The 27,489-nt window shown below is 41.6% G+C and overlaps 1 protein-coding gene across 2 annotated transcripts in view; it reads left to right on the forward strand.

The window, feature by feature from the left end:
• LOC115135041 (protein FAM13A-like) overlaps positions 1-27,489 on the forward strand; it is a 72,791-nt gene that overhangs the window by 25,230 nt on the left and 20,072 nt on the right. For both annotated transcript variants that reach the window (XM_029669249.2, XM_029669250.2), the window contains 2 exons: positions 10,785-10,959; positions 11,905-12,062. In XM_029669249.2, coding sequence (XP_029525109.1) covers positions 10,785-10,959; positions 11,905-12,062 — 333 coding nt within the window. The remainder of the gene's footprint in view (positions 1-10,784; positions 10,960-11,904; positions 12,063-27,489) is intronic.

Genomic DNA, 27,489 nt, shown 5'->3' on the forward strand with positions numbered 1-27,489 from the left:
TTAAATCCGTGTAGATTGTTATTCTGGGGTATGAATGTTTGTATGTGTATGTGTGCATATGGATGTATATACATATTCTTTAAATATATATTTTTATATCTGATTTTTTTGTGTGGGTATGTATACATACATGTATATGTATGTATATGTGTGTGTGTATGTATATATATGTATATATATGTATATATAGGTATGTGTATGTGTGTGTATGTATATATATATGTGTGTGTGTGTGTGTGTATGTATGTGTATATGTATATATATATATATATATATAAGGTATATATTTGTATTTATTTTTTATTAAACATATTTTTTTTAGGGGGGAACGTTTAATTTAACAAATCCTTGTTCCGATCTCCTGACCCACAGTATGTAAAGGTACGGCTGACTATGTCGGTTGCGGATGGTTTATTTTTTGACCGGCAGTGCTTAGCAATATAATCTTGAGGCTATATCTTGCTTATCTCTGGGATTGATCCAGGATGACGCTTAAATGTGCAATATGTTTAAGTTGCAACTTATTCGGTTTAGGTTTATTAGATGCTAACTGAACACTTAACTCGCGGGAGCCTCCTCAGTTCATATGTTAGTAGAAGTTCTAGGATAGTGAGAGGTGAACGTATAGTTGGGATTTTATTTTTGTTTTACCTCTTGTTCGAGGTTGCTCCGTGCTTTTTTGGCATCGGCCAGACAATGTGTTTATTATTTTTATTTTTCCTTTTTTTTCTCTCCTGTTTGTACATGCCTGTTAAATGTGGGTTGATGGGGGGGTAAGTGTTGGGGAAATTAGGGGAACAGGGTGGGAAGTAAAGGTGCTTGCAGGGGGGGGGTGGGTTGGATACTGCTTGGGTGTAGGTGCTACATATGCTGATCGTGATGGTTTGGTGCGCTTTCTTACCTTTTTATCAAGTTACATGGTATGCAGGCCACCATAGGAACTACAAACGAGAGGAGGGCGGGGCTTACATTCACTTCCTGGAATGTCAAGGGTTTAAACGAACCAATTAAGAGGGGCAAGGTCCTAGCCCACTTGAAAGTACTCTCGTCTGATATTATATTTGTGCAAGAAACCCATCTGAAGAATAACTCTCATAGCAGACTTAAGTGTAGGTGGGTGGGGCAAGTGTATCACTCTAAGTTCTCTGCCAAAACGAGAGGCACAGCGATTCTGGTACGGAAAGGAATTCCCTTTCTACATAAAACCACTATTGCGGATAAAGAGGGTCGGTATGTGATCGCAATAGGAGAAATCCACTCTACCTCAGTAACTCTACTAAATATCTATGGGCCAAACATTGACAACTCCTCTTTTTTCAAAAGAGTCCTTGCCCTGATTCCAGATATCTATCATACTAACCTGGTCATTGGAGGGGACCTTAACTGTGTGCTAGACCAATATTTGGATAGATCCTCTACCCGGCGAACCCCTACCTCCTATTCAATCGAATTCTTGAATACCTACATAAAAAATTCAAACTTATTTGATATATGGAGGATCGCTAACCCTACGGGTAGGGAATACTCCTTTTACTCTCATGTTCACAAGGTTTACACTCGAATTGACTACTTTTTGTTGGATGCTAGACTACTCCCCTATACCTGTAATGTGAGGTATCATGATATTATAATCTCGGACCACAGTCCACTCACCTTCTCCCTGAGATTGGGTGACATTGTACCAAACGAGAGGGTCTGGAGGTTGAATCCTCAGCTCCTCACAGAACCAACATTCTGTGAATATCTTAAAGACCAAATTAAATTTTTCTTTGATACCAACGACAACACAGAGACCTCCCCAGCATTATTGTGGAAACACTGCCAGGAGTAGGCAAAACAGAGGAAAACTGGAAGAACTAGAGGGACAAATTCACTTACTGGATAGGGAGAATGCTAGCCACCCATCTATGGAGAAACATAAAAAAATTACCTCTTTAAAATTTGAATATAATCAGATTCTCTCAGCTAAAGTTGCTAAATCTTTTCTCTATGCCAAGCAAAAATATTTTGAGTTTGGTGACAAACCACACAAATTACTCGCCAGACAACTTCGAAAAAATGTGAGTGACCGAATGATTCACAGGGTTAAATCTGCATCTGGGGAATTACTCTCTTCCCCCAAAGACATCAATGACAGATTCCGGCAGTTTTATGAGACTCTATATACATCTAAAGCGGATCCTAACCCCTTAATTATGCAAACATTTTTGGAGGACTGTAATCTTCCTGCCCTGAACCAGGAAGATTCTAACTTCCTGAATAAGGAAATATCTCTTGATAAAATTCGAGAAACAATTAAATCTCTAAAGAGTGGCAAGACCCCGGGCCCAGATGGATACCCTGGTGAATTCTATAAAACATTCAGCAACATGCTCTCCCCCTATCTGCACAAAATGTTGATTCAGGCCAATGAGGATGGAGCTCTCCCTTCTACTTTGGACGAAGCGTTCATTACAGTTATACATAAGAAGGGTAAAGATCCAGAAGAGGTAGGGTCATACAGACCAATATCTCTCCTTAATACAGACCAAAAGATTTTAGCAAAAACTCTGGCTAACAGGCTTAGCACTTTAATTGGCAAATTGGTCCATTCGGATCAGACCGGCTTTATCCCTAACAGAAACTCATTCTTCAATCTCAGGCGCCTCTTCAATATTATGTATTCTCAGAGGTTACCCAACGTGGACCTTGCCGTCATATCTCTTGACGCCGAAAAGGCCTTTGACCAAGTTGAGTGGCCCTATCTATTCAAGGTCCTACAGAAATTTTATATTGGAGATAGGTTCATAAATTGGATCCAGCTTTTATATAGGAACCCCTGTGCCAGAATACTCACTAACCAATCATTGTCGCCCCGATTTAACCTCAACAGGTGGACAAGGCAGGGTTGTGCGCTGTCGCCTATGCTCTTCGCCCTAATTATCGAACCGCTCGCTCAGACGATTAGATCTCATGCAGCAATACACGGCTATAATACTAAAGATACTCTAAATAAGATCTCCCTATACGCAGATTACATCCTCCTCTATGTAACAGAACCCCAGGCTAGTATCCCAGCTATTCTTGACGTGATCAATTTGTTTGGTACCTTCTCGGGATACAGAATAAATTGGAACAAGAGTGAATTAATGCCCATACGGTCGCAAAATACCTCCTGGCTAGAACATCTCCCATTTAAGTTATCTTCAGAAAAATTTACCTACCTAGGAATTGTAGTTACCAAACAATACTCCTTACTATTTAAAGAGAATTTCCCCTCTCTGATACAAAAACTCAAAGCAAACATACTATTTTGGAGAACTCTCCCAATTTCTCTGCTCGGAAGAATTAATGCCATTAAAATGGTCTTCCTCCCACAACTGCTCTACCTATATCAGAACATCCCAGTATTCATACCTAAATCCTTTCATAAACAACTGGACTCAATAATCAATCCTTTCATCTGGGATTATAAAACACACAGGATAGGTAAAAAACACCTCTGTAAATCCAAGATGGAAGGAGGATTGTCTCTCCCAAATGTTATATTTTATTACTGGGCCGCTAACCTCCGCATTGTTACGTTTCTGTTGGATGACGTACTCCCAGCATCCAGCTGGCTTAGTATGGAGCGTGAGGAGTGTCACCCCTTCTCTATTGGCGCTGTGATTTTGTCGCCTGTCAATCTGGAGATGTCACTTTATTGTAACAATCCTATTATACATAGCACAGTCCGAATCTGGAAGCAAATTAAAGTCCACTTTGAGCTTAGACCAATGTCATTCATGCTCCCTGTCGCCAGGAATCCCTCCTTTGCCCCTTCTAACCTTGATAACACCTTTGAGCGATGGGGAGAGTTGGGGATAAGTACCATAGGGGATTTATACATAGAAGGGACCTTTGCTTCCTTTGAGTTGCTGAGGGAAACTTATAATCTTCCCAGAAGTAATTTTTTCAGATACCTACAAATTAGAGACTACGTTAGAAAACACCTCCCAACATTTGGGGATGCTAAACCTTCCATGTTTGACGGATGCATAAAAATATGCCCCACCTCAGATAAACTGATATCGCGTCTATATGATGCTTTTCAATCTGTTAGCACACCTTCTACTGATGCCATCAAGGCAAAATGGGAGGAAGAACTAGGGACTGACATCTTGGTGGCAGACTGGGAAGAGAGCTTGGAGTATATCCACACATGCTCCATTAATTCCAGACATCGTCTCATACAATTCAAGGTATTACACAGATTACACTATTCCAAAACTAAACTGCATAGGATATTTCCTGTCACATCCCCTACATGTGATAAATGTCAGGCTTTGCCCTATGCTCTAGCTTGCATGGTTATTGGTGTGGAATTTTTAGGATCCTCTCTGAAGTTTTGGAGACTTCAATAGATCCAGACCCGCTTCTGATAATCCTGGGAGTATCTGAGTCCCTAAACGGATTAACCAACCCCCAAAAACAACTAATCTCGTATGGTCTCATCTCGGCATAAAAACTAATCTTGTTGTTTTGGAAAAGGAGGGAAGCGCCCTCTACCAAATTATGGCTCAGTGAATTGGCAAACACTGTACACTTAGAAAGAATTAGATATATTCTGAACAATAAATGATCAACATTTGATCAAATCTGGCAGCCTTTCCTCTCCTACTTGGACGAGTCGGCGCTGTGAATTTGTACTTATTAACGCACTCTCAATTGTAATATTTTAATCTACCTTTGGGCAGCGTGTGCTGGCCCTGCCACCCGAGCAGTTGGGGGGGGGGGGGGGGATAGGGGATGGGGGGGAGGATAGGGGGGACATCTTCCCTCTTTCTTTCTACATGTCCGTGTTTTGTATTATTTGTTCTGCACCCAGAACTCTGGGTCTTGTTGTTCCTGTATGCTCTTTTATGTTTAGATAAGAATGGTATACCTGTCATGTACACCATTCTTGTGTGTGTTTAATAAAAATATTTGGAGGAGAAAAAGAAAAGAAAAAGTGTTGTTTAAAGTTTGCCACAAGCCACCTGGGAGACACACCAAACATGTGGAAGAAGGTGCTCTGGTCAGATGAAACCAAAATTGAACACCATCCCCACTGTCAAACATGGTGCTGGCAGCATCATGGTTTGGGCCTGCTTTTCTTCAGCAGGGACAGGGAAGATGGTTAAAATTGATGGGAAGATGGATGGAGCCAAATACAGGACCATTCTGGAAGAAAACCTGATGGAGTCTGCAAAAGACCTGAGACTGGGACGGAGATTTGTCTTCCAACAAGACAATGATCCAAAACATAAAGCAAAATCTACAATGGAATGGTTCAAAAATAAACATATCCAGGTGTTAGAATGGCCAAGTCAAAGTCCAGACCTGAATCCAATCGAGAATCTGTGGAAAGAACTGAAAACTGCTGTTCACAAATGCTCTCCATCCAACCTCACTGAGCTCGAGCTGTTTTGCAAATTTCAGTCTCTCGATGTGCAAAACTGATAGAGACATACCCCAAGCGACTTACAGCTGTAATCGCAGCAAAATGTGGCGCTAAAGGGGGCTGAATAATTTTGCACGCCCAATTTTTCAGTTTTTGATTTGTTAAAAAAGTTTGAAATATCCAATAAATGTCGTTCCACTTCATGATTGTGTCCCACTTGGTGTTGATTCTTCACAAAAAAATACAGTTTTATATCTTTATGTTTGAAGCCTGAAATGTGGCAAAAGGTCGCAAAGTTCAAGGGGGCCGAATACTTTCGCAAGGCACTGTATGTCTTATTGGTGTCTCATATGTCATCGATAGTGACAGGACAAAAGAATTTGTCTGTGGCCTGAGATTTACAAGGGGTGTGGGGGCAATAAAAAAAAACACGTCTTCAGACCCACAGATCTCTCCTCCTCTGTTGTGGTTGAGAGATAATCTGTAGGGTTGTGGTCTCCTGTAACCTGACCTGATCAGGACAGTCATGACACATCCCAATGTTTCACATTCTCTTCCCTCCGTTTACTCTAAAGTTGTGCCATACACTAGGGAGAGTGGGGTAAGTTTTTAGCTATTTTTTTTACATTCAGCATCACTACGTCAAGGGAAGTATAGTATTCTTCTAACATAGACATCTGGATATATTTCAAGATGTTGAGATAATCAGAATTCATGTAAACATAAAGGTTTAGAAAACATAGCTTGTCCAAAAAAAGTGGTCTCTTGGAACAATTTACCCGGGTATGAGGTAAGTTGAGCATAGGGGCAGGATAAGTTGAGCCGCCTTGGGGTAAGTGGGGGATGGTGTCCTGTGATGGTGCTTGTAGGTTAATGTTTAATTAATGGAATGTGTTATCTTGCTTATGTGGTATCTTGTATCTCTTAAATGTTTGCCTACATTCAGATATAGATCTCTCTGTTCAATATCACTTACCCTTGCCTTTCTTGACCAGTTGTCAGGGACGGGGATGTTGCTTTGATGTGCTAATTTGTCGGAAAGTTCTCTGCATTTGAGGCTACTAAGCCCATGAATCTGGTCCTTGAAATTGTTTAATGTTTAGCAAGCTCAGACTCCATGTCTTCAGATAAGACCTTGTGTTCCTCTGCTACTCTGTCATAGCCTCTCTTTCACACAGGTACATGTTGGTTTTCTTTTTGTCAATGTATCAGTGTCATTCAGTATTTATTCATCCTTGCTGCTGCTCCAATGGGCTTCTTCTCTCACTTCCTTGGCTGCTCTCTCAAGAACCTCAAGGAAGGCTAGGCCCCTGCTTGTTTTACGTTTGTATACACGGGGCATGATGATGTCTGCTCTGTAACATTAAAAATGCACTTGAGTTCATATGTATGACACATTGCAAAAATACTAGGCATAAAACCAACAAAATGTCATCATCATTTGTATAGGCCATTGGCTCAACTTACTCTAATGCAGATATTTTGACTATATTAGCCCACACAGCTGCAAGGATGCACTTTCATGCTAGGTTTAGAACCTCATATTGTATCCTATAGAGACCCCAACTGATGTATAAAACAATCTTAAAACAATTTACTTTGGTTTAGATACAAGCATCATGAAACCTATAACAATAAATTAATTTGACTTTGAAAATCTGTTTTTTGGACCTACCTTGCTTACCACTCTTTCCATGTGGTTTCTTCCTTCACAGACACCCTGAAATGATGACCTCTTCCTAAATCTTTGATCACATGATTCATTTTGTGGATGGTTTCCTAGAAACAAGTGGTGGCTCAACTAACCCTTTGGCTCAACAAAGCCTACTCTCCCCTATGGTTCTGCTGGACCTGAGCTCCCCCAAAAAGATAGGTGGTAACAGCAAAAACATTCTAAGAAAAACAAAAAGACGTAAAAAGAGAATGTTTCCAGGTAAATTGATTGATTGGACTTACTGTATATACAGTGCCTTCAGAAAGTATTCACAGCCCTTGACTTTTTCCACATTTTGTTTTGTTAAAGCCTGGATTTAAAATAGATAAAATTGGAATTTTTTGTCACTAGTTTATACACTATTTCTAAATTTGACAAATGAGCAAGGAAAAACTGAAATGTCTTGAGTCAACAAATATTCAACCCCTTTGTTATGGCAAGCCTAAAGAAGTTCAGGAGTACACATTTGCTTAACAAGTCACATAATAAGTTGCATGGACACAATAAGTGTTTAACATGATTTTGGAATGACTACCTCATCTCTGTACCCTACACATACAATTATCTGTAAGGTCCCTCAGTCGAGCAATGAATTTCGAACACAGATTCAACCACAAAGACCAGGGAGGTTTTCCAATGCCTCGCGAAGAAGGGCACCTATTGGTAGATGGGTAAAAAATAAAAAATAAATTTAAGGTCCCTTTGAGCATGGTGAAGTTATTAATTACACTTTGGATGGAGTATCAATACACCCAGTCACTGCAAAGATACAGGCGTCCTTCCTAACTCAGTTGCTGGAGAGGAAGGAAACTGCTTAAGGATTTCACCATGAGGCCATTGGTGACTTTAAAAAAGTTACAGAGTTTATTGGCTGTCATAGGAGAAAACTGAGGATGGATATACATCATTGTAATTACTACACAATACTAACCTAATTGACAGAGTGAAAAGAAGGAAGCTTGTACAGAATAAAAATATTCTAAAACATGCACCTAAAGTAATACTGCAAAGAAACTACATTTTGTTAGGGGGCAAATCCATTACAACACATTACTGAGTACCACTCCCCATTTTTTCCGGATAAAAAGTAAACGGAATGGCAAAATCCTAGAGGAAAACCTGGTGCAGTCTGTTTGCCACCAGACACTGGGAGATTAATTCACCTTTCAGCAGGACAATAACCTAAAACACAAGGACAAATCTACACTGCAGTTGCTTACCAAGAAGACCCTGAATATTCCTGAGTGGCCGAGTTACTGTTTTGACTTAAATCTACTTGAAAATCTATGGCAAGACCTGACAAATTGTTGTCTAGCAATGATCAACAACCAATTTGACAAAGCTTGAATAATTTTTTTAATAATAATGTGCAAATATTGTACAATCCAGGTGTGCAAAGCTCTTAGAGACTCACATTTGTAACCAATGCCAAAAGTGCTTCTACAAGGTATTGCATTCTTATATAATGAGATATTTCTCTATTTAATTTTCTATACATTTTCAAAAAAAATCTAGAAACATGTTTTCCCTTTGTCATTATGGGTTTTTGTGTGTAGAAAAAAATATATTTAATCCCTTTTGAATTCAGGTTGTAACACAACATGGAATAAATCAAGGGGTATGAATACTTTCTGAAAGCACTGTTCTAGGCACTTTAATAGTATGGGGAAGTTTACCTCATACAACAGCAATGTGTAGCACCCACTTGGGTTACGCATAGCAACCAATTTGCACTAGAACACTCACTACACATCCACTGGAGAGTTAGGAATTAGATTATGTCTCCACCACTGCCCTTGGGCATTTATCTTCAGACTAGAGGGAAGAGAGCTCCATACTGGCCTTCTAACACCACTTTCCAGCAACATCTGTTCTCCCATCCAAGGACTGACCAGGACTGACCCTGCTTAGCTTCAGAGGCAAGCCAGCAGTGGAATGCAGGGTGTTATGCTGCTGGAATGTTCCTGCCCGGCATTCAAGTTCCTTCCTTCTGGAAAGGTTGGATGAGCTAATCATATCTCTGAAATGTAGGACAAGTGGAGGCTGTTGAAAGGATTTGTTTTTTGGAATTGAAAGCTCACGGTGAAAACTTTGGAACCGGGTCAAGTGTTCAGCAATCCTTGTTAAAAGATATTTGGCTTTACAAGATAATCCACATTGCTTTTAGAATTTCTTAGCCTGAACTGTGTTGATTTTAATTTTCCACTTAGTGTTACCCAACAAGTACTCAACACTATTTTACCTTCCATGGCAAACTGCACTACATGTTGAATTTCACTAGGGGGAACCATTAAGTAGATTCACATGACGCTTACCTATGTGTTGTTTCCAGTTATAAAGTTTTCAGCAGGGCCGGCTCCAGGCATAAGCCACATAAGTGGCCCCCATTTACTGGTGAGAGTTAGAATAGTAGAATACACAAGGTGCAATTTCGAAAATGTGTTGCGCATCACCAGTTTTATCTTGTTATGTCAGTCACTGACAGTCACTCAATTAGCCATGGTCACAGATACCTTTTTTTTTAAAGGTAGGGGAGTATGTCAGAAAACCAGTTAGTATCTGGTGCCTCATGCAGCGCAACACAACTCCTTCGTATAGAGTTGATCAGGCTGTTGATTGTGGCCTGTGGAATGTTGTCCCACTTCTCTTCAATGGCTGTACAAAGTTGCTTGATATTGGCGGGAACTGGAACATGCTGTCGTACACATTGATGCAGAGCATCCCAAACATGCTCAATGGATGACATGTCTGATGAGTTTTCAGGCCATGGAAGAACTGGGACATTTTCAGCTTCCAGGAATTGAAAACAGATCCTTGCCACATGGGGCCATGCATTATCATGCTGAAACATGAGGTGATGGCAGCAGATGAATGGCACAACAATGGGCCTCGGGATCTCATCACGGTGTCTCTGCATTAAAATGGCCATCGATAAAATGCAGTTGTGCTCGTTGTCCGTAGCTTATGCCTGCCTATTCCATAACCCCAACGCCACAAAATTTGAGAGAAATTCTGTTTTTGTGCATATGGAACATTTCTGGGATCTTTCAGCTCATGAAACATGGGACCAACACTTTACATGTTGCGTTTATATTTTTGTTCTGTGTAGTAATCATGGCAGAATACCAGCCGGGCATGCAGGGGGTCCCATTGATTTTTTTAGTCACTCTCACTCAGATATCATTAACATGGCATACATCCTTGCAAATGTGTAGAATTACAGGATATTAGCTTTAAAACTGCACACATTTCCCTCTACCACACTGCAAAATTGGTAGAATTGCATGAGAAAAAAAATGTCTCTCTGCACCATGTCAAAAAGTGTAGAATTGCAGAAACTGTGCTCTAAAGCTGCAACATTTTCTCTATTCCCCATGGTAAAATGAGTAGAATTGCAAGAAATGTACTTTAAAACATATATTTTTTTAAATCTCCACTGTCAAGAGGGTGGCCAATCAAATGTTTTCCCTGTGAGGTGGGGGGGCCCCCAACCAAATATGGCCGGCTCTGGTTTTTACTCTTGACATTGAATTGCATGGAGATGCAAATCTCATTTTACAGTAATGGTGTGAATGAAATAGTTGTAAATGGCATACAATCGCTGAGTCTTCATTTCCTCTGATAAGCACAGCATTTTACTCAACGTTTGGTCTCCCTCTCTCTGTACAGTGTTCCATCAGGGCCTAGGATGCTGGAAGAGCAGAGTGTGTGTAATGCCCTGTTGCTCCACCTCCTGAGACATCAATCTGTTGTCTTTATCTGTCCCCCGGACCTTCCACACCCGCCTCCTAGCCAGGACACCCCATCACCACCCCCACCCCTCGCAGCCCTGTCCCATTTTGAGGTGAGTCATGATAATGAATTCCTTTCTCCACAGTGATTTGTACTATCTCTCCTTGGCGTCTGAGGATCGGCTTACAGAGGTTCATAATGTTTTCACTAAATTAACAATAGCCCTGACTCTGACCTTAAACCTTCAAATGCTGTTACCTTTAAGAAATGACAGGATATCCTGCTTCCCCTGACCCCTGTGAAGACAGGTGATGGGTTTCATTATGCATCATCCCACACCAGTGAACTCTGTTTACTTTGCAACAATAGATAATATCATACAGTATTATGGCATATTTCCACCTGAAACTTACCCCTTTGTTTTACCATAAAGGCTCAACCTTTTGTGTTTCCACCTCCACGGCCCAGCTCCAGTGTCTCACAGGGCCATGGCCTCAGTGGACCTGCTCTGACTTAGGGCCAAGGCCAGGCCACTGGTACTTTTCAGCTGGCATTTACATAACAATGACTAAGCAACTCACAAAGGGGTGGCAGGTAGGCTAGTGGTTAGAGTATTGGACTAGTAACCGAAAGGTTGCAAGATCATATCCCTGAGCTGACAAGGTAAAAATCTGTCGTTCTACCCCTGAACGAGGCAGTTAACCCACTGTTCCTAGGCTGTCATTGAAAATAAAAATTTGTTCTTAACTGACTTACCTAGTTAAATAAAGGTAAAAAAGCAACTGTCTTGATAATGCAGAGGTTGTTTATTCTGCTCGCCCCAAGTCTTTAGTGTCACACTCCTGATGGAAACAAAACCATTAGAGCTGACATTAACATAAACACTGGTGTGGGGTAAGTATTGGTTGGAAATTCCCCATGTAAGTCACATGCCATTGGTGCTTATACAGAACAAACCAAACATCTCCAATAGTATGTTTACATAGTAATCAAGCATCGTATAGTGCTGTATCATGTACGGTAAGAGGACATTTCAGGGAGTAATGTGTCATTATAGTCCCGGCTGCAGGAGAGACTGGGGGGTCCTCCCAGCACCTCTCGGTCAGAGGAGAGTAACAGTGTGGGAAGGTTTGACGGAGACAGCACCACATCAGAGACAGGAAGTCTTACTACCAACACACCCAGAAAGGCATGGACGCCATCTAACCTGAACAGGTACAGTCCCCTGCATAGTATCACCTGGACGTCTCTGAAAGAGCCCATATGAGAGCCATTTGAGAGATGGAATAATATGAAAGTGTAGAGCAAGAACAAAAGTGGTTTTATGTTGAGAATGTCTACACAAGGTAAGCATACAGTGTACCCGGGATGTACAACATTCCTTTCTAAATGGCCATGCCAGGTATGTGCATTTATGCAGTAATATATGGAACAATCATGCCACATTCTCTGTTCATTGTTCTGGATAATTCAGTCACACATCTTTTTATAAGCTGTGTCACACCTCTTAGAACATATCATTTGCTATATAACTCTGCTTACATCATGTACTTGTCACTTGTCAGCTGAATGTAAAACATTGTTATTAGCAATAACTGTAAACAAGCATTTCTGAACTTTGACCTTACCTCAATGCACACTACGAAGCATTTATATATTTTTATAATCCTTTTATGAACTTTGGTAATTGGTATTGCAAAAGCTTCAGCTACTCTTCCTGGTGTCCACACAAAACACGAAACATGACATAATACAGAATATTAATAGACAAAAACAGCTCAAAGACAGAACTAAATTAAAAGGCACATGTAGCCTACATATCAATACATACACACAAACTATCTAGGTCTAATAGGGGAGAGGCGTTGTGCTGTGAGGTGTTTCTTTATCTGTTTTTGAAACCAGGTTTTCTGTTCATTTGAGCATCTCTTTATTATGGACAGACCTCTCCCTGTCTTTACAACCATTGAATATATACATTTTTGACCGTGACAGTTTACAATCAAGGTAATGCCAAGTAATTTATTGTCCTCAATTTGTTCAACAGCCACACCATACATTACTAGAATCAGCTGAGTTCTAGAAGTGAAATCAAATCAAATTGTATTTGTCACATGCGCCGAATATAACAGGTGTAGACTATACTGTGAAATGCTTGCTTACGAGCCGTTCCCAACGATAGAGTAAAAATATATATATATAAATAATAATACAAATAATAATTTATGATTCCATTTGAGGACTTCAGTTATGTACATTATATAATTTTATGATTGTTTTGATAACTTTATTAGTGCAGTGTCTGCAGAAACCGAGGCCACTCCTGTGTGTGCCTGTGGATGTTAGGCTTTGGTTCCCTGAATGTTGTCACCAAGCATGTTATGATGTCTGATCAGCACTCTGGCTCAGGGAAACATTTGTATGGTGTCAGTTGATTTGCTCTGACATTGGTCACAGGAAGTGTTAGAAAACCCTCAACTGACACACCAGGGCTCTACACTGACCTTTTTTTACAAGGAGCACGTGTGCGCCCAAAGGGAAAAATGTAGACACACAAAAATATTTTAGGTAATAAAGCTAGAATCCTAATTTTTCTGGGTGCACGGGTGGTACTAAATAAAAATTCCACGTCTCACAAATATATATTTAGGCACATATAAAATGGTCATATTGGGGGCCTCCTGAGTGACGCCGTGGTCTAAGGCACTGCATTGCAGTGCTAGGAGTGTCACTACGGACCTGGGTTCAAACCGGCTGTGATCTGGAGTCCCATAGGGTGGTGCACAATTGGCCTAGCATCGTCTGGGTTAGGGGAGGGTTTGGCTGGATGGGCTTTACTTGGCTGATCTTGCTCTACTGATTCCTTGTGGCAGGCCGGGCGCCTGCAGGCTGACCTCGGTCACCAGTTGAACAGTGTTTCCTCCGACACATTGGTGCAGCTGCCTTCCGGGTTAAGTGGGTGGGTGCTAAGAAGTGCGGTTAGGCGGGTCATGTTTCGGAGGATGTATGATTCGACCTTCGCCTCCCGAGCCCGTTGGGGAGTTGCAGTGATGAGACAAGATTGAAAAAGGGGGTAAAATACAAAAAATGGTTGCACTATAGAGCCCTGACTTTGTGCAGTTCCAAAACTGTAAGTAGATCCACATACCATGCTGCACTACTGTATGGGACCCGGGTTGACATTTATTATCATGAGTCTTGTTCTGGAGGCAGAACTGAGTGGTTTCTTCTTAGCTGCAAAGGTTACAGTCGTGGCCAAAAGTTTTGAGAATGACACAACTATACATTTTCACAAAATCTGCTGCCTCAGTTTGTATGATGACAATTTGCATATACTCCAGAATGTTATGAAGAGTGATCAGATGAATTGCAATGAATTGCGAAGTCCCTCTTTGCCATGCAAATGAACTGAATCCCCCAAAAACATTTCTATTGCATTTCAGCCCTGCCACAAAAGGACCAGCTGACATCATGTCAGTGATTCTCTCGTTAACACAGGTGTGAGTGTTGATGAGGACAAGGCTGGAGATCACTCTGTCATGCGTCATCACTCTGTCACGTGTCCTGTGTCGTGCCAATAGTAAAGCATCCTGAGGCCATTCATGTCCCTCACTCACAATCTTTCCTAAGAACACAGCCATGAATAAAGAATGGTACCAACACATCCTCCGAGAGCAACTTATCCCAACCATCCAGGAACAGTTTGGTGACGAACAATGCCTTTTCCGGCATGATGGATCGCCTTTCCATATGTTTTTCCATTGGAATTTGGTTGTGCTTTTAGATGGTTGAAAGCATAGTGATAACACATTGGGAATTCAACAAACTTCCTCTTGTTGTCTTTTTGAGTTGGTGAAAAAAGGTGGAAATCTCATTAACGTCAACATGTCAAGAAAATATTACCCAAACTTCCATGTTGAAATGGCATGGTGTGCCCAGTGGGAAGGAACTGCCTATAGTCTATCTTAATTATACTGTTCCTCTTTGGATTAGATACATTGAAATATGATGTCTTTACCGGATTACCGTTATCATTGGCTTCAGTTTTAGTGAAACATGCTTCTGCCGCAACACATTCATTTGACATTTGTCCTGGTTAACCCTGGTTTCTTCGAAAGACCTCTTCGCCACACAGGAGAGATGACAAGTAGCTGAAAACGTGTTCACACTTACAGGTGGAGGACACATGCAGAGCCATGGAGAAATAAATAAAATATATAGTCAATGAACCTTTCTCAATACATCCAGTGAGAAAGATAATGGACCTATTGGCATCTGTAGCAGACTGTAGTTTCGGAATTCCCCTCCTACATTAATAGGACAGCAAAAGGCGTAACGCTCGCTCACCAGGACGTTTCGGGCTTCAATGACCTTCAGATTCTTTTAAACTTGTCTAATAAAAGTAGGAATTTTTATTGGGTGAGTGAGCGATGAGCCTTTTCCTGTCCAAAGATGTCTACACATTTGTAAGTTGCACCTCTACTCACGTTGGTTGAGCAACAACTTCTTTCCTCCTACGTTAATAAAAATAGTCTCTGCCTCACTATTGGAAAGTGTAGAAAAGTGGAAAATTACTAATTAGTTCCTAAGAAAAATCTACATAATACAGCCATCTGTTCAAAAGTAAGGTTTCCTCACCGAACTGAAGAGGCCTTGCCCCTTAGCAAGTGGAAACATCTATTTTGGAGACTTGGATGTGGGTGCAAAGTATTTTGGATGCAGTGAGAAAGGTTCATTGACTATATTTTTCATTTCTTTCCCCATGGCTCTGCATGTGACTCCTAGGTTATTATTAGCTATGAGCGATTTTTTGTGCATGTGTGTGAGAGCGGTGTAAGAGCTAGTAGGAAAGAGAGTGAGACCTTGCTGTGTGTTTCTGCATGTTTGAGAGAGAAACTGAGGTAGTCTTTCAGTTTCTCTCTCACACTCCCTCTCTATCTCACTCCCCCCTCTCTCTCTCTCTCTCTCTCTAACTCTCCTCTCTCTAACTCTCTCAATCCCCCTGTCTCGCTCTCTCTCACTCCTTCGCTCTCTCCCCTCTCTATCTTGCTCTCTCACTCACCCACCCACCCTCTCTCTCTCTCTCTCTCTCTCTCTCTCTCTCTCCCCACCCGTCTCTCTCTCTCACTCCAACTCTCTTGTTGACATACATTGTGAATGGATACAGAGAAGGACCACGGTTCAGTGCCCTCTCACTGAGGTCTTATAATGATACGATCTGATGGAAGCTTTACTCTTCACATAGCTCCTTGTAATGCTCTATTATTCCTGTTGTAAATCAAAGAAAGCTTTATTTAGACAACCGGTATGTACAATTCAATGTACTACACCAGAGCATGTGTGTGAGAGCGGTGTAAGAGCTAGTAGGAAAGAGAGTGAGACCTTGCTGTGTGTTTCTGCATGTTTGAGAGAGAAACTGAGGTAGTCTTTCAGTTTCTCTCTCACACTCCCTCTCTATCTCACTCCCCCCTCTCTCTCTCTCTCTCTCTCTAACTCTCCTCTCTCTAACTCTCTCAATCCCCCTGTCTCGCTCTCTCTCACTCCTTCGCTCTCTCCCCTCTCTATCTTGCTCTCTCACTCACCCACCCACCCTCTCTCTCTCTCTCTCTCTCTCTCTCTCTCTCTCTCTCCCCCTCTCTCTCTCTCCCCACCCGTCTCTCTCTCTCACTCCAACTCTCTTGTTGACATACATTGTGAATGGATACAGAGAAGGACCACGGTTCAGTGCCCTCTCACTGAGGTCTTATAATGATACGATCTGATGGAAGCTTTACTCTTCACATAGCTCCTTGTAATGCTCTATTATTCCTGTTGTAAATCAAAGAAAGCTTTATTTAGACAACCGGTATGTACAATTCAATGTACTACACCAGAGCATGTGTGTGAGAGCGGTGTAAGAGCTAGTAGGAAAGAGAGTGAGACCTTGCTGTGTGTTTCTGCATGTTTGAGAGAGAAACTGAGGTAGTCTTTCAGTTTCTCTCTCACACTCCCTCTCTCTCTCACTCCCCCCTCTCTCTCTCTCTCTCTCTCTCTCTAACTCTCCTCTCTCTAACTCTCTCAATCCCCCTGTCTCGCTCTCTCTCACTCCTTCGCTCTCTCCCCTCTCTATCTTGCTCTCTCACTCACCCACTCTCTCTCTCTCTCTCTCTCTCTCTCTCTCTCTTTCACTCCCCACCCGTCTCTCTCTCTCACTCCAACTCTCTTGTTGACATACATTGTGAATGGATACAGAGAAGGACCACGGTTCAGTGCCCTCTCACTGAGGTCTTATAATGATACGATCTGATGGAAGCTTTACTCTTCACATAGCTCCTTGTAATGCTCTATTATTCCTGTTGTAAATCAAAGAAAGCTTTATTTAGACAACCGGTATGTACAATTCAATGTACTACACCAGCGAAGGTTCACGGATGGTTCACCTCTCAACTTGTGCCAATGTCTGAAAGTATTTACTGAAATCATGTTAGTCTCACAGTTCTGTTTTGAAAAGTACTATTCATATATTTTGTTTATTCCCAGTCATCAAGGATATTTGATATATTCCTTAAATCAAATCAAATGTATTTGTCACATTCTTCATAACTACAGGTGTAGAATAACAGTGAAATGCTCACTTACGGGTTATTCCCAACAATGCAGAGAGAGAAAAACAGAAATAATAGAAAAATAATAACACGAAGAATAAATACACAATGAGTAATGATAACCTGGCTATATGCAGGGGTACTAGGTAATTGAGGTACTGTACATAAAAATCTAAGTAGTGAAACAATAAAAAAGCTATAATTTTTTACTGTAGATAAAACTATACTAAATATATTCACATCACCAAATAATTGATTAAAACACACTGTTTTGCAATGAAGATCTACAGTAGCCTCAACAGCACACTCTGGGGTAGCATGACAACTTCTGGAGGATGTCCTCCAACCTATCAGAGCTCTTGCAGCATGAATTTACATGTTATCCAACCAATCAAAGGAGGAGAGAATTAATCTAGTACTGAAAGCATAGGCTACAGCTAGCTAGCACTGCAGTGCATAAAATGTGGTGAGTAGTTGACTCAAAGAGAGAGCTGACGTCTTCTCTGAGGAAGACGTCAGCTTGATGTTGAAATGTCAGTCACCTGTTTGCATCCTGTACAATGGATTACAGTGAGCATAAAGGAATCAATCTTTACCTTTTTTTGTTGAGTGCTCCAACTCCTTTTTACCTCAAATTAGTAATTTTGGAAAATGTTCTTGGCAAGCCATTCTCACAATAGTTGAACAGTTTTTAACAAATTAATTTACTGAAAAATGAGAGACAGAGAGAGATTGTGTTTAATTTTTTCACTTTTATGTAACGTTACTGAGGTTGTGGATGCAGCTAGCTAGTTGAGCCTACTCAAACACCCGGCTCGAACAGAGAGGGATGCTATGTTAGCTAGCTAGGTCTGGACATCCAACACTGGAACTCTTCCAAGTCAAGGTAAGCTTTTGGTTTTATTAATTTGTTGCCACTGGGGCCTGCCAGTGTAACTGCTAAACTGCTTGCTGTACACTGTACTGCATGATTGTAGCGGGTTTACTAATGCATTAGAATCTAGTAGCTATGTTAGCTAACATGGTGACAATGATGTAGGTTGTGTGTTGCGGTTAGCGGTTATGGTATGAAGGTTTGGCTTGGAAAGTTTTTTTTGCCTGGTCACAGCTGTTGTGTTGTGCACTGAAGTTCACAAGCAAAGGGAAATGGTGAGAGGAGAATAGCGCGTAGATGCGAGAAGGAATTGTACAACGAGCAAAGTGATCATGCTGTTTGTATGTGGCTGCTTTGAAAGTGAACTGTGTTTGTTACGACTTTTACTTCCTCTAGATAGTCAAGTTTGATTGTCTTCTCTTCACCCCTGATCATTCAGCTAATTCTATTGAAAAACTTTTCTTAAACGGAAGAAAACAGAACAAAAACGGGGATAAACATACCTGAATTTGTCCAAGAGGCACTTTCATTTGCAACTGTTTGGACAAATGATTACACCCTAGATCATCTAGATGCAGGCAAGAGTGTGCAAGGCGGTATTGAATGTGTCACTGTCTGTCACCTTGATTACTCAAGTTTTTCTCTCTGAAAGTATTCAGACCCCTTACTTTTTCCACATTTTGTTACGTTACAGCCTTATTCTAAAATGGATCAAATAAAACATTTTCCTCATCAATCTACACACAATACCCCATAATGACAAATCGAAAACAGGTTTTTAGATTGTTTTTGCAAAAACACAAACAGAAATACCTTATTTACATAATTATTCAGAAACTTTGCTATGAAACTCAATTGATTGATCTATTTAAGGTCCCACAGTTGACAGTGTATGTCAGAGCAAAAACCAAGCCACAAGGTCGAAGGAATTGTCTGTTGAGCTCCGCGATAGGATTGTGACGAGGCACAAATCTGGGGAAGGGTACCTAAAAATTTCTGCAGCACTGAAGGTTCCCAACAACCCGATGGTCACTCGGACAGAGCTCCAGAGTTCCTCTGTGGAGATGGGAGAACCTTCCAGAAGGACAACCACCTCTGCAGCACTCCACCAATCAGGCCTTTTTGGTAGAGTGGCCAGACGGAGGCCACTCCTCTGTAAAAGGCACATGACAGCCCGCTTGGAGTTTACCAAAAAGCACCTTAAGTACTCTCAGACCATGAGAAACATGATTCTCTGGTCTGATGAAACCAAGGTTGAACTCTTTGGCCTGAATGCCAGGAAACCTGGAACCATCCCTACGGTGAAGGATGGTGGTGGCAGCATCATGCTTTGGGGATGTTTTTCAGCGGCAGGGACTGTGAGACTAGTCAGGATCGAGGGAAAGATGAACTGAGCATTGTACAGAGAGATCCATTGATGAAAACCTGCTCCAGAGCACTCAGGACCTCAGACTGGGGCGAAGGTTCGCCTTCCAACAGGACAACAACCTTAAGCACACAGCAGTAGCGGAGAGAACAGTCTTTAACTTGGGTGGATGGAGTCTTCAACAATTTTTAGGGCCTTCCTCTGACACCACCTGATATAGAGGTCCTGGATGGCAGAGAGCTTGGCCCCTAGTAATGTACTGGGCCGAATGCGCTACCCTCTGTAGCGCCTTGCAGTCGGATGCCAAGCAGTTACCATACCAAGTGGTGATGCAGCCAGTAAAGATAGTCTCAATGGTGCAGCTGTAGAACTTTTTGAGATGCTGAGGGCCCATGCCATTTTCAGCCTTCTGAGGGGGAAGAGGCATTGTTGTGCCTTCTTCACGACTGTGTTGGTGTGTGGACCATAATAATTCCTTAGTGATGGGGTCCCGAGTGCCGCAGCGGTCTAAGGCACTGCATCTCAATGCTAGAGGTGACACTACAGACCTGGTTGGATTCCAGGCTGTATCACAACCGGCCGTGACCAGGAGTCCCATAGGGCGGCGCACAATTGGCCCAGTGTCATCCGGGTTAGGGGAGGGTTTGGCTGGGGGGCTTTACTTGGCTCATCCCACTCTAGCGACTACTTGTGGTGGGCCGGGTGCCTGCAGGCTGACTTCAGTAGTTAGTTAAACAATGTTTCCTCCGACACATTGGTGCGTCTGTCTTCCATGTTAAGCGGGTGGGTGTTAAGGAGCGCGGTTTGGCAGGACACATGACTCGACCTTCACTTTTCTCGAGCCCGTTGGGGGAGTTGCAGCGATGAGACAAGATCGTAATTGGATCGCAATTGTATGTCACAGAATAAACATTTAAAATAATGATGCACATTCATCCGCTTAACACGGGGTGTAGTGCCTAACTGGCTCTAAGCAACGCGTGAGTTTCAAGTTTGGGGAAGATCATTTTCACCATAAAAATGCGCCTTTATAATAAAAGCATTACATGCATAATTGCATTTGCGGTCACTTTTGATAATGGTGTTTTCCCGCTAATGGAACATTTGCGCTTATAGCCTTCTGCCGTGTGCGCATTGCTACGCTTATAATGTGAAGAAATAGCCTAATAGTTTATCACATTTTAAGCTAAACATTTTGATCTGTTGTGTCAGCCTCATTGGGTAAAACTTTTTTTTTTGATGCTAGTGGTTGTATTTAACTGTCCCAGACTATGTTTGGAATATTTATCTATGGCACAGAATAGAACATGTAAACTTTTGTACTATGGATGGATTGACATAGGCTAGTGCTTTTGCTGTTCGTTAGGGCTTCTCATCTTTTTGGCTGACGAAAAATTAATGTGGATAGTTCTTCCAATATCTTCAATATGCACCTCGGAATTGGATAAGGACTTGTAGCCTGTGAGAAAGACCCGATCACGTGATGAAGAGCCAAGTGAGTGAGAGGTGCTCCGGAGCTGGCAGCACTCAGGGAGAAGGGAACAACGGCATGGATTTTTTTAGGATGCATTACGGCCACACAAAGGGGATGCCGCCGGGAAATTTGAGGCATTATCAATAGCTTGTCAAATTGTGAAAGAGAGACTGATGAAGTGTGTTCAGCCTGCTCAAAAAACAAAGCAGAGCTCATGCCTTTCAAGCTACTTTTTTCAAATCATCATTAGAGTCTCATCATGCAGCCTTATAATGTATTAAAAATCAAAACATAAAGCCCAACGTTTGTAGAACAACTAAAGTTACATCAATAACTCTAAATTAAGCATATAGGAGTACCTATTTCTTTGTTAACCGCTCCAAACAGAATAGCTGCATGTGTGCACTCCCTCAAATCATTTGGAGAAAATATCCTTTCTATTTTATTCAGCCTTGTTGAATTGTATTCTTCAATCTATAAAATAATGCCACGTAATTCTAACCAAATCTCGTCTGCTAAATGAACTAGTGTAGCCCACAGCCATATGGCATAGCCAGATCAGGACCTAAAATAAGGACAACTCAGACTATGCTATTCTGTTATTCTGAAATAGATTACATTTTCTTATAATCCTGTTTCTTTAGACCTGTCTAAAATAAATTAGGGATTTATTGTGAAGTTGTAGGTTATATTACATGGATTTATTCAACTTTTCAAAATGTAGATGTTACAAAGGTCTTCATCAGTGGCTTGTAGGCTATGTGTGGAAGCCAGGATATGCTAAATGTGTATATGTTAATTAACGGTCAATTACCGTGAGATCAACAGTTATTTGCTTGACAATCACCGGCTGACAAAATTTTGTGACCGCCACAGCCCTAAATAAGGTCAGGTTGAAGTTGTGTGTGTTTGGGAAATCATGTGTATCAGAGGGTAACTGGACCATACTAGAACTCCCAGTGTCAGCAGTGGCCTCAATCCTTTGCCAGATAGCCGAGAGGAGGGGTATGTAAATAGATTCAGCCGCGAGCCGATTTTTGTCAGAGTGGATGGTTGGAGGGCCGGAACATAATTATAATAATTTATACACTGAAAATTGACCACAACTAAGCACAAAAAGAGGTTGTGTTTGAAAATAACAATAATTGTATACCTTGATTACATTGAGACATGATCACGTCTATTTTTTTATTCACAGAAGTGCTTGGGAACAGATTTCCTAAATTACACATATTTTTTACTGAATTCCTGGTGATAAAATCCCCCCCAAAAATCACTCGCAGGCTGCCTAATTGCCGACCCCTGACCTAGATGCTCACTTGACACATGGTAGGGTAACACAAAGAGTTCACCCTCCTTGTGCGTGTGTGTGGTATGTGTGTTGGTTTGTGTGTTTGGTGTGTGGTGGTATGTGGGCATGGTCGGTGTGGGTAGCTACCCAGGCTCCCAGACCACTGCCACCAGCCACGCTCTCTGGGCTGGTTGGGGATCAGGTTGTCAAAGGACAATTTAAAGTCAGACAACACCGTCTGGAACTAGCAGGAATGACTCAGAGCTGGTGTTTGTGCTTGTGTGTGTGTCTTACCTATTGGCAAAGGAGAGTCGGAAACAGTCAAGTTGATATCACCAAGGATTTTACAGATGCCTCTCATTACACTAGTGAGAGGGGCTTTGTAAATAGATAAGATATCATCATGAGATACTTTATATTAAGGGATGATATTTGTTATAGAGCTGTATCCTAGTCATTTGCATAATGATGTTGTGTCTAGATATGTGGATCTCTTTGGCTTTTCAGTATGTAGTCTTTAGGAGAATCCCTCTACACAGACTCTATATTATGAAATCCCTTCTGTCCCTTGTTACATTGCATTGAGGGTAGTACTCAGCAGGGATTCTGACTGAGGGTCTGGGTAAGAGGCGTTGCTTTCTCTCTCTCTCTTTGACAGCCTCTGACCTACTTCCACCTGGGTTTCACAGCTTATAATGGTTTACCCTGAGCAGCATTACCAATTGCTAATTGTGCACTGAGGCGAGTGGGCCATCCTTAGTGTGTGCGCATGCACGCTGTGTGTTTATGTGTGACTGGGTTGAGGGGGCAGTACATCAGATGTACTCGGCTAGTTGGTTAGTTAGTTGGTTGGAATTGGTTGAGTGTCCTAAATATTCTCCTGTGTTTTCTGCTTCAGCATCCCAGGAAAAAGTAATTGAGCTACAGTGCTTTGCGAGTAAAGACTGAATATTTACAGTGAATAAAACTTGTTTGGTTGCATGTTTAAAAATTGCAATGTTACACTGCATTCCTAAAAATGTAATTGTTTGTGTAATTACTGTCCTATTTTTAGATTAGGCTAGATGACTGTTCTTGAAAAATTTTGTAGGATGCTTTCAAGACATTCTAGTAGCATTTCTGCAATGCATACAGTATCAGTCAAAAGTTTGGACACACCTACTCATTCAAGGGTTTTTCTTTATTTTTACTTTTTTCTACATTGTAGAATAATAGTGAAGACATTAAAACTATGAAATAACACATATGGAATCATTTAGTAACCAAAAAAGTGTTAAACAAATCCAAATATATATTTTATATTCTTCAAAGTAGCCACCCTTTGCCTTGATGACAGCTTTTTTACACTTTTGGCATTCTCTCAACCAGCTTCATGAGGAATGCTTTTCCAGCAGTCTTGAAGGAGTTCCCACATATGCTGAGCACTTGTTGGCTGCTTTTCCTTCACTCTGCGGTTCAACTCAGCACAAACCATCTCAATTGGGTCAGGTCATCTGATGCAGCACCAGCATTCTCGTTCTTGGTCATATAGCCCTTACACAGCCTGGAGGTGTGTTTTGGGTCATTGTCCTGTTGATAACAAATGATAGTCCCACTAAGTGCAAATCAGATGGGATGGCATATCGCTGCAGAATGCTGTGGTAACCATTCTGGTTAAGTGTGCCTTGAATTCTAAATAAATCACAGACAGTGTCACTGGCAAAGTACCCCCACACCATTACACCATATCCTCCATGCTTCACGGTGGGAACCACACACGCGGAGATCATCTGTTCACCTACTCTGCGTCTCACAAAGACACGGCGGTTGGGCCCAAAAATCTCACATTTGGACTCATCAGACCAAAGGACAGATTTCCACTGGTCTAATGTCCACTACTCATGTTTCTTGGCCCAAGCAGGTCTCTTCTTATTATTGGTGTCCTTTAGTAATGGTTTCTTTGCAGAAATTCAATTCAATTCTTGAACTGTATAAAGCATGTACTTGGGCTACAATCTGAGGTGCAGTTAATTCTAATTAATTTATCCTCTGCAGCAGAGGTAACTCTGAGTCTTTCTTTCCTGGTGCGGTCCTCATGAGAGCCAGTTTCATCACAGGGCTTGATGGTTTTTGCGATTGCACTTGAAGAAACGTTCAAGTTCTTGAAATGCTCCGGATTGACTGATCTTCATGTCTTAAAGTAATGATGGACTGTTGTTTCTCTTTGCTTATTTTAGCTGTTTTTGCCATAATATGGACTTGGTCTTTTACCAAATAGGGCCATCTTCTGTATACCATCCCTACCTTGTCACAACACAACCGATTGGCTGAAACACAGGAAAGAAATTCCACTTTTAACAAGTCACACCTGTTCATTGAAATGCATTTCAGGTGCCTACCTCATGAAGCTGGTTGAGAGAATGCCAAGAGTGTGCAAAGCTCTCATCAAGGCAAAGGGTGGCTACTTTGAAGAATCTAAAATATATATTAGTAGGTGTGTCACGCCCTGACCTTAGAGAGCCTTTTTATGTCTCTATTTTGGTTTGGTCAAGGTGTGATTTGGGTGGGCATTCTATGTTCTTTATTTCTTTGTTTCTGGCCGAGTGTGGTTCCCATTCAGAGGCAGCTGTCTATCATTGTCTCTGATTGGGTGTCATACTTAGGCAGCCCTTTTCTCTCCTTCTGTGTGGGATCTTGTTCTTTTATTTGTGTGCAGATAGTTTGCACAACGAAGCGGTTCAGTCGGTGTATTCTTTATTGTTTAGTCTTTTCTAAAGTTTCACTTTGTTAATAAATTATGTGGAACTCAAAGAACGCTGCGCCTTGGTCTCATCCTTCCGACAACACCCGTTACAAGGTGTGTCCAAACTTTTGACTGGTACTGTATGTTTTGCTACTCAGTTGAGTTGAATGAAGTGAACTCAGTGTGAAGTTGCTGCTGCTAAATAAAATAAGTAGGCTAGACCTGGGTTGGTTGTCACACTTTTTACTTCTCAGCACCAGTATATCTTACCAGGCTTTTTTCAGTATTAATAGAAAGACCAAGGTATTGGTTTGAAATAGGGACATTTTTTTTATTCTCACATCTTATTCCAACATGGTGTTAGGGCTGGGCGATATGGCCAAAATATTATATCATGGTATTTAAAAAATTGGACAGCATGACGGTATTTTTAGTTTTTGAATTATAAAAGTTCTACATTTGCTAAATAAGTAGTGAGTGATCCTAGGGTGGCAACACATAAACTCAGCAAAAAAAGAAACGTCCCTTGTTCAGGACCCTGTCTTTCAAAGATAATTCCTAAAAATCCATATAACTTCACAGATCTTCATTGTAAAGGGTTTAAACACTGTTTCCCATGCTTGTTCAATTAACCATAAACAATTTATGAACATGCACCTGTGGAACAGTTGTTAAGACACTAACAGCTTACAGACGATAGGCAATTAAGATCACAGTTATGAAAACTTAGGACACTAAAGAGGCCTTTCTACTGACTCTGATAAACACCAATAGAAAGATGCCCAGGGTCCCTGCTCATCTGCATGAGGAGGCATGAGGACTGCAGATGTGCCCAGGGCAATAAATTGCAATGTCCGTACTGTGATATGCCTAAGACAGCGTTACAGGGAGACAGGACGGACAGCTGATTGTCCTCGCAGTGGCAGACCACGTGTAACAACACCTGCACAGGATCGGTACATCCGAACATCACGCCTGCGGGACAGGAATAGGATGGCAACAACAACTGCCCGAGTTACACCAGGAACGCATAATCCCTTCATCATTGCTCAGACTGTCCGCAATAGGCTGAGAGAGGCTGGACTGAGGGCTTGTAGGCCTGTTGTAAGGCAGGTCAACGGCAACAACGTCACCTATGGGCACAAACCCACCGTCGCTGGACCTGACAGGACTGGCAAAAAGTGCTCTTCACTGACGAGTCGCGGCTTTGTCTCACCAGGGGTGATGGTCAGATTCAAGTTTATCGTCGAAGGAATGAGTGTTACACCGAGGCCTGTACTCTGGAGCGGGATCGATTTGGAGGTGGAGAGTCCGTCATGGTCTGGGGCGGTGTGTCACAGCATCATCGGACTGAGCTTGTTGTCATTGCAGGCAATCTCAATGCTGTGTGTTCCCAGGAAGACATCCTCCTCCCTCATGGGGTACCCTTCCTGCAGGCTCATCCTGACATGATCCTCCAGCATGACAATGCCACCAGCCATACTGCTCATTCTGTGTGTGATTTCCAAGACAGAATGTCAGTATTCTGCCATGGCCAGCGAAGAGCCCGGATCTCTATCCCATTGCGCACGTCTGGGACGTGTTGAATCGGAGGGTGAGGGCTAGGGCCATTCCCTCAGAAATGTCCGGGAACTTGTAGGTGCCATGGTGGAAGAGAGGGGTAACATCTCACAGCAAGAACTGGTCAATCTGGTGCAGTCCATGAGGAGGAGATGCACTGCAGTACTTAATGCAGCTGGTGGCCACACCAGATACTGGCTGTTACTTTTGATTTTGACCCCCCCTTTGTTCAGGGACACATTATTCAATTTATGTTAGTCACATGTCTGTGGAACTTGTTCAGTTTATGTCTCAGTAGTTGAATCTTGTTATGTTCATATAAATATTTACAAATGTTAAGTTTGCTGAAAATAAATGCAGTTGACAGTGAAAGGATGTTTCTTTTTTTGCTGAGTTAACATTCTAAGTGATTTCAGTGAGTCTTTCTCCATTCTGATTGTTTTATACTGTTCAATTCAACTTCAACCAAAACAAATTTCAGCACTTTTATCATTTCTGCTTTTCCTGCACTCAATTGTAGTGGTGGAAAAAATACCCAATTGCCATACTTGAGTAAAAGTAAAGATATGTTAATAGAAAATGACTAAAGTGAAAGTGAAATACTACTTGAGTAAAAGTCTAAAAGTATTTGGTTTTAAATATACTTTTGCATCGAAAGTAAAAGTATAAATGATTATTGTTTTTATATTATTTACGGTTGACCAGAAGCACACTCCAACACTCAGACATAATTTACAAACAAAGTATTTGTGTTTAGTGAGTCCTCCAGAT

The sequence above is a fragment of the Oncorhynchus nerka genome, linkage group LG10 (genome assembly GCF_034236695.1).
Source record: "Oncorhynchus nerka isolate Pitt River linkage group LG10, Oner_Uvic_2.0, whole genome shotgun sequence".
NCBI lineage: Eukaryota > Metazoa > Chordata > Actinopteri > Salmoniformes > Salmonidae > Oncorhynchus > Oncorhynchus nerka.